Source organism: Gigantopelta aegis, chromosome 6 (genome assembly GCF_016097555.1).
Source record: "Gigantopelta aegis isolate Gae_Host chromosome 6, Gae_host_genome, whole genome shotgun sequence".
NCBI lineage: Eukaryota > Metazoa > Mollusca > Gastropoda > Neomphalida > Peltospiridae > Gigantopelta > Gigantopelta aegis.
Window position 1 is genome coordinate 21,457,229 of NC_054704.1, and position 6,707 is coordinate 21,463,935.

At 37.0% G+C, this 6,707-nt stretch overlaps 1 protein-coding gene across 1 annotated transcript in view; it reads left to right on the forward strand.

The window, feature by feature from the left end:
* Positions 1–5,707, forward strand: part of LOC121374416 (axoneme-associated protein mst101(2)-like) — a 55,887-nt gene extending 50,180 nt beyond the window's left edge. Inside the window, exons 18-19 of the mRNA XM_041501517.1 lie at positions 3,364–3,404; positions 4,589–5,707. Coding sequence (XP_041357451.1) covers positions 3,364–3,404; positions 4,589–4,611 — 64 coding nt within the window. The 3' untranslated portion in view covers positions 4,612–5,707. The remainder of the gene's footprint in view (positions 1–3,363; positions 3,405–4,588) is intronic.
* The last annotated feature ends 1,000 nt before the right edge of the window (positions 5,708–6,707 follow it).

The following is a 6,707-nucleotide window of genomic DNA, read 5'->3' on the forward strand; positions in this document are numbered from 1 at the left end:
TCATGTTGCTACATCTAAATTCATTTAGTTTTACAAAATGATCTCTCTTTGAACGTAGCAACATGTGCCTCAAGTAGAGTCTCATCTTGTGATAGTAATTTGCCTCTTCTAACCCTTGCCGTTGGCAAAATTAGTTAAAATCTTTTGGATAGATTTTAGTGATTTTAATTATTAGTATGATAGTGAGTAGGTGCTATTTTAAAATTGAAATAAGGGACTTCCACCAGGCAGTGTCTTGGGAAGATGAGGGCCCTAACATGTGGGCTTGGTTATCATTCTGATGTTTATCATATTTATTATTGTTACCATAGACAATGTCATGACTCTTTAGAAAAAGCAAGGTAGAGAGTTAATGTGATATTCAGAACAAGCTAGTTTTAAGCTCACCCATCATGTGCACAATTTCTGCTTTGGGATGTGTTCAAGAGAAGTCAAGGATGAAGATGTGCTGTAGAACAGGATTCTTGCTACAATCTGGCAGAGTACAAAAGAGTACTAGGCAGACTCTTGGTGTTGGTTAAAACAATATTTATTACGCAATCAAATAGAGCAGTTTGGGATTGGCCAACAGGCTAATGTATATTATTAGGCAGGCTGTTACGTGTTAGCTTCATAGAGCTGTTTGGGATTAGCCAAAACACTGATGTCTATTATTAGGCAGGCTGTTATGTGTTAGCTTCATAGAACAGTTTGGGATTAGCCAAAACACTGATGTCTGTTATTAGGCAGGCTGTTATGTGTTAGCTTCATAGAACAGTTTGGGATTAGCCAAAACATTGATGTCTGTTATTAGGCAGGCTGTTATGTGTTAGCTTCATAGAACAGTTTGGGGTTAGCCAAAACACTGATGTCTATTATTAGGCAGGCTGTTATGTGTTAGCTTCATAGAACAGTTTGGGATTGACCAACAGGCTGATGCCTATTACTAGGCAGGCTGTTATGTGTTAGCTTCATAGAACAGTTTGGGATTGACCAACAGGCTGATGTCTATTACTAGGCAGGCTGTTATGTGTTAGCTTCATAGAACAGTTTGGGATTGACCAACAGGCTGGTGTCTATTACTAGGCAGGCTGTTATGTGTTAGCTTCATGGAACAGTTTGGGATTGGCCAACAGGCTGATGCCTATTACTAGGCAGGCTGTTATGTGTTAGCTTCATGGAACAGTTTGGGATTGGCCAACAGGCTGATGCCTATTACTAGGCAGGCTGTTATGTGTTAGCTTCATAGAACAGTTTGGGATTGGCCAACAGGCTGATGCCTATTACTAGGCAGGCTGTTATGTGTTAGCTTCATAGAACAGTTTGGGATTGGCCAACAGGCTGATGTCTATTACTAGGCAGGCTGTTATGTGTTAGCTTCATGGAACAGTTTGGGATTGGCCAACAGGCTGATGCCTATTACTAGGCAGGCTGTTATGTGTTAGCTTCATGGAACAGTTTGGGATTGGCCAACAGGCTGATGCCTATTACTAGGCAGGCTGTTATGTGTTAGCTTCATAGAACAGTTTGGGATTAGCCAAAACACTGATGTCTGTTATTAGGCAGGCAGTTATGTGTTAGCTTCATAGAACAGTTTGGGATTGGCCAAAACACTGATGCCTATTATTAGGCAGGCTGTTATGTGTTAGCTTCATAGAACAGTTTGGGATTGACCAACATGCTGATGCCTATTATTAGGCAGGCTGTTATGTGTTAGCTTCATAGAACAGTTTGGGATTGACCAACAGGCTGATGCCTATTACTAGGCAGGCTGTTATGTGTTAGCTTCATAGAACAGTTTGGGATTGACCAACAGGCTGATGTCTATTACTAGGCAGGCTGTTATGTGTTAGCTTCATAGAACAGTTTGGGATTGACCAACAGGCTGGTGTCTATTACTAGGCAGGCTGTTATGTGTTAGCTTCATGGAACAGTTTGGGATTGGCCAACAGGCTGATGCCTATTACTAGGCAGGCTGTTATGTGTTAGCTTCATGGAACAGTTTGGGATTGGCCAACAGGCTGATGCCTATTACTAGGCAGGCTGTTATGTGTTAGCTTCATGGAACAGTTTGGGATTGGCCAACAGGCTGATGCCTATTACTAGGCAGGCTGTTATGTGTTAGCTTCATGGAACAGTTTGGGATTGGCCAACAGGCTGATGTCTATTACTAGGCAGGCTGTTATGTGTTAGCTTCATGGAACAGTTTGGGATTGGCCAACAGGCTGATGCCTATTACTAGGCAGGCTGTTATGTGTTAGCTTCATAGAACAGTTTGGGATTGGCCAACAGGCTGATGCCTATTATTAGGCAGGCTGTTATGTGTTAGCTTCATAGAACAGTTTGGGATTGACCAACAGGCTGATGCCTATTACTAGGCAGGCTGTTATGTGTTAGCTTCATAGAACAGTTTGGGATTGACCAACAGGCTGATGCCTATTACTAGGCAGGCTGTTATGTGTTAGCTTCATAGAACAGTTTGGGATTGACCAACAGGCTGATGTCTATTACTAGGCAGGCTGTTATGTGTTAGCTTCATAGAACAGTTTGGGATTGACCAACAGGCTGGTGTCTATTACTAGGCAGGCTGTTATGTGTTAGCTTCATGGAACAGTTTGGGATTGGCCAACAGGCTGATGCCTATTACTAGGCAGGCTGTTATGTGTTAGCTTCATAGAACAGTTTGGGATTGGCCAACAGGCTGATGCCTATTACTAGGCAGGCTGTTATGTGTTAGCTTCATACACGAGTTTGGGATTGGCCAACAGGCTGATGCCTATTATTAGGCAGGCTGTTATGTGTTAGCTTCATAGAACAGTTTGGGATTGGCCAACAGGCTGATGTCTATTATTAGGCAGGCTGTTATGTTTTAGCTTCATATATTTATATGAGATTTCTATATTTGTATGTGCATCATTATGTGGTACCTACAGACTCAATATTTGTGTCAGTGGATCATTATAAATTGTCATTATCTAATGATAGTAGGCCTATTCTTGTATTACTACCATTTTTCAACATCAGGCTTTGACAGACCTGTAACAACTGTGATTACTTGTTAAATGTCAATAGGTTTTCATGTATTTTTTCATAAAATAATGTACATGTAAAAAAACCCTGCTTGTAGACTTGTTAGTTTATTTTTCCATACCATTTCTATAACCACCCCCCCCCCCCCCCCCTTCCAATATTTATTCAGTAAATGAAGTGGATTGGCAAACAGGCAGTAGGCCTATATAAATGTCATTTCAAGTCAGTTTCGTTAAACATTTACTGGGGGTGTTGTTTAGGAAAACAATATAATTGTTCCTTGTTGTGTTGTTTATTTATTTTATTTTTTTCTTACACCGATTTTGATAATGTTATTTACATGTTTCCTTTCAGATCAGCCAAAATTTCTGATGAAGAATCATCAATCCAAGAGGGTAAGATTTAACCCATTGCAGAATTGTTTTATTGCAATAACTCTAGGCCTACATTTGGTTTAAAGATCTGCGGTTTGCCTTCCCATTTGATAACATCATCTCCTAATGCCAAGGTCTGCATGCTTGAACCTTAATTGGATATAAGCATGAAAATTGGTATAAATGGTTACGATTAATACGATAATACGATAAATACGATTAGTATAGAGAACGTCCCATCTTTTGTCATGCTTGGCGAGTTAATGTGTTTTATCCTGTAACCACTGTTTCTATTCACAGTTTATGATGACTGATTAAAGCAAAGTCATAAACGTAGACTAGCAGATTATCACTTTTGATGTCACTCATGTCACAGCATACGCATAGCTACATTACAAAATTGCTCATTTGACCTCTAGGTCATTATACAATGTGGCTGAAATAACAGAAATAATAGCTTTTCCCCTTAATTTTTATGGTCTGCAAATAATAACTAGTTACTGACGTAGGATATCTGCTTCATCCTGTTCAGGCCGAATAAGAAATTCTGCTTGGCAAAGCCTCGTGGAATATCCCATTCTGACCTTCACAGGATAAAGCAGATATCCGACGTCATTAACTAGTCATTCTCTACTTATGTGACATGGAATGTCATCTCATGAGAAGAAAAATAACATGCATGATCTATCCTAAATGGCTGAAAAATAACATGCATGATCTATCCTAAATGGCTGAAAAATAACATGCATGATCTATCCTAAATGGCTGAAAAATAACATGCATGATCTATCCTAAATGGCTGAAAAATAACATGCATGATCTATCCTAAATGGCTGAAAAATAACATGCATGATCTACCTAAATGGCTGAAAAATAACATGCATGATCTATCCTAAATGGCTGAAAAATAACATGCATGATCTATCCTAAATGGCTGAAAAATAACATGCATGATCTATCCTAAATGGCTGAAAAATAACATGCATGATCTATCCTAAATGGCTGAAAAATAACATGCATGATCTATCCTAAATGGCTGAAAAATAACATGCATGATCTATCCTAAATGGCTGAAAAATAATAAAAAATATATTTTCAAGAATGTAATTTCAGACTCGTAATATATATTGTGCACTATGAGGATAATTTGTTTTCACATGTGAATTTGGAGATGCAAATTAAATTTGTGTTTTTGTTATTTTCAGAAGTGTACGAAGACTGCTCATGACAAAACAACTGCTCAGTTACATTCAAGAAATACTTTTCCAGTTATATACTGGAATATAATGGAGAGTTCCACTGCTTACAAAGACTACAGTACAATTATGTGTTCACGCAAGACAATGTACCACGATTCCATTGTTCTTTCTGATCATTCCATTCATAAAGAAACATACTTCTTAAACCTGTGTAAAGATTCTTTACCATTCAATTTTTTCCTTGACTGTGATGTTAACAATGTTGATACAAGAATGTTTAATGCCCAAGGTTGGCACCAGAAATGTATATCCTAGAAACTTTTGATGAGACATTTTGGTCTTCTAGTTGATGACTTGGTTTATCTAAAAGTAGCACCAACCATTGATACGACAAAGTAAATAAGCCATTTACTTTTCTCGTTTTGTTGCCTAATTCATTTCTTGGTATAGACTAAGGTATCTGTTTGTTTTGTTTTGTTTTGTTTTATTTCTATTTGTTGTTTGTTTGTTTTGTTTAATGAAGAACTTCTCCAGTGCTATATTTATGTAGGGTGATTTAGTTCTGAAATTAAAACTGATCAAATCAAAGATGTTTTGTAGATCTATGTACAATTAACATGTAAATGTCACTGCATAATATAAGTATTAATAGGAGACAGGGCACAGCCCTGGGAATGAGAAATGGCTAAGTTTAATATAAGTATTACAAGGAGATGGGACATTACCTGGAAAATAAGATATTACCAGAGAAGTAGGGCATTTACCTGTGGAACAGGACGTAACTGAGTGTAACCTGGTAACATTGTACAAAAGAAGTGCCATATGATTTTAACAGTGTTCATCATGAGAAAGTCTCATATTTGTTATCATTGTTGTTTAGTGTCTTTTGCAGACATTTTATTTTATGTATGTACTCCTAACATCACCTTATTTATCAATGACTCATAACCTAGTTTTAGTCTCAACAGTGAACTTAATGGCTTTAGTTGCACATGTTCTGTGATGTAAAAAAACCCAATTGTTACAGATAGTACAAATGTGTTTACTGTATTTTTCTATTCTGTGACTTTGGTCAAATGAGCACAAAAAGGATGAGATTTTGAAGCATAAACATTTTAAGATAAAGCTAATTTAGTTAAGTATTTTTGTAGGTGTCATAATGCATGTATATATATATACAGAGCTTAAACATCACAGCTTCAGAAGGTTTTATCTTTCACACAGTGCTCTCAGCCATTGTGATATCTCTAGTCACATTTCATCGGAGCTGGAACCCAGCAATTAAAATCTTAAGTTGGTTTTGTGGAAGAGAGAAATGTAGTGTAAAATAGATCCGAAGCACTAACTATCACATGCCATGATCTTGCTTTAAGTATTGTATTTTTAACACTTTTTGCTGAATATAAATCCAAATGAATGATTAACCCATAATAATGCCTCTTTTGTTGGAGACCATTAGCAGTTACTCTTTCATGGATCCCATTCTTTAGTACTCTATGGCTAAGGTCAGTGCTTCCAACCATTAGCCTGCTTTCCAATAACATTAAACATAATTCCTTGCACATTTTTTCAGGTGCAGAAATGTGATTTTCTATATGTGCATTTTCGCAATGATATTACTACCCAATATTTGACGTTGTCAAAGTGTACTTTTAAGTCATTAGTAAACACATCATGTTATGATGTCACCATGTGAAAAACGCAAGTGTGGTGAAAAATGCTCATTGATTGACTTTTTGCCTGAATGCCTGGAAACGTGAAGATGGAAAAAGTGCTATACATATGCACTATATCAATAAACTTGTGTGCAGAATCGTGTTAATGGAAAACAGGCCTATAGGGAAGGTAGGGACTCAAAATGTCAGTCAGATGTTATAATAATGTCACAATTAAACAATAGAAATGTCTTTTGTTAGTAACATGTTTTGTGGAAACAACTGACTTTAACATAGTGTCACAATGTAACTAGTCATACTCAATAAAATAAACTCTTGATGGGAAGATCAAAGGCAGATACTGGTCTAAGAAATGGCTGTAAAACTGACTTAGATCCTACATGTTACAGTTTTGTATTTCAACAGTATACCTGTACATATTACAATCCTATCAAAAAATATATTTTTTA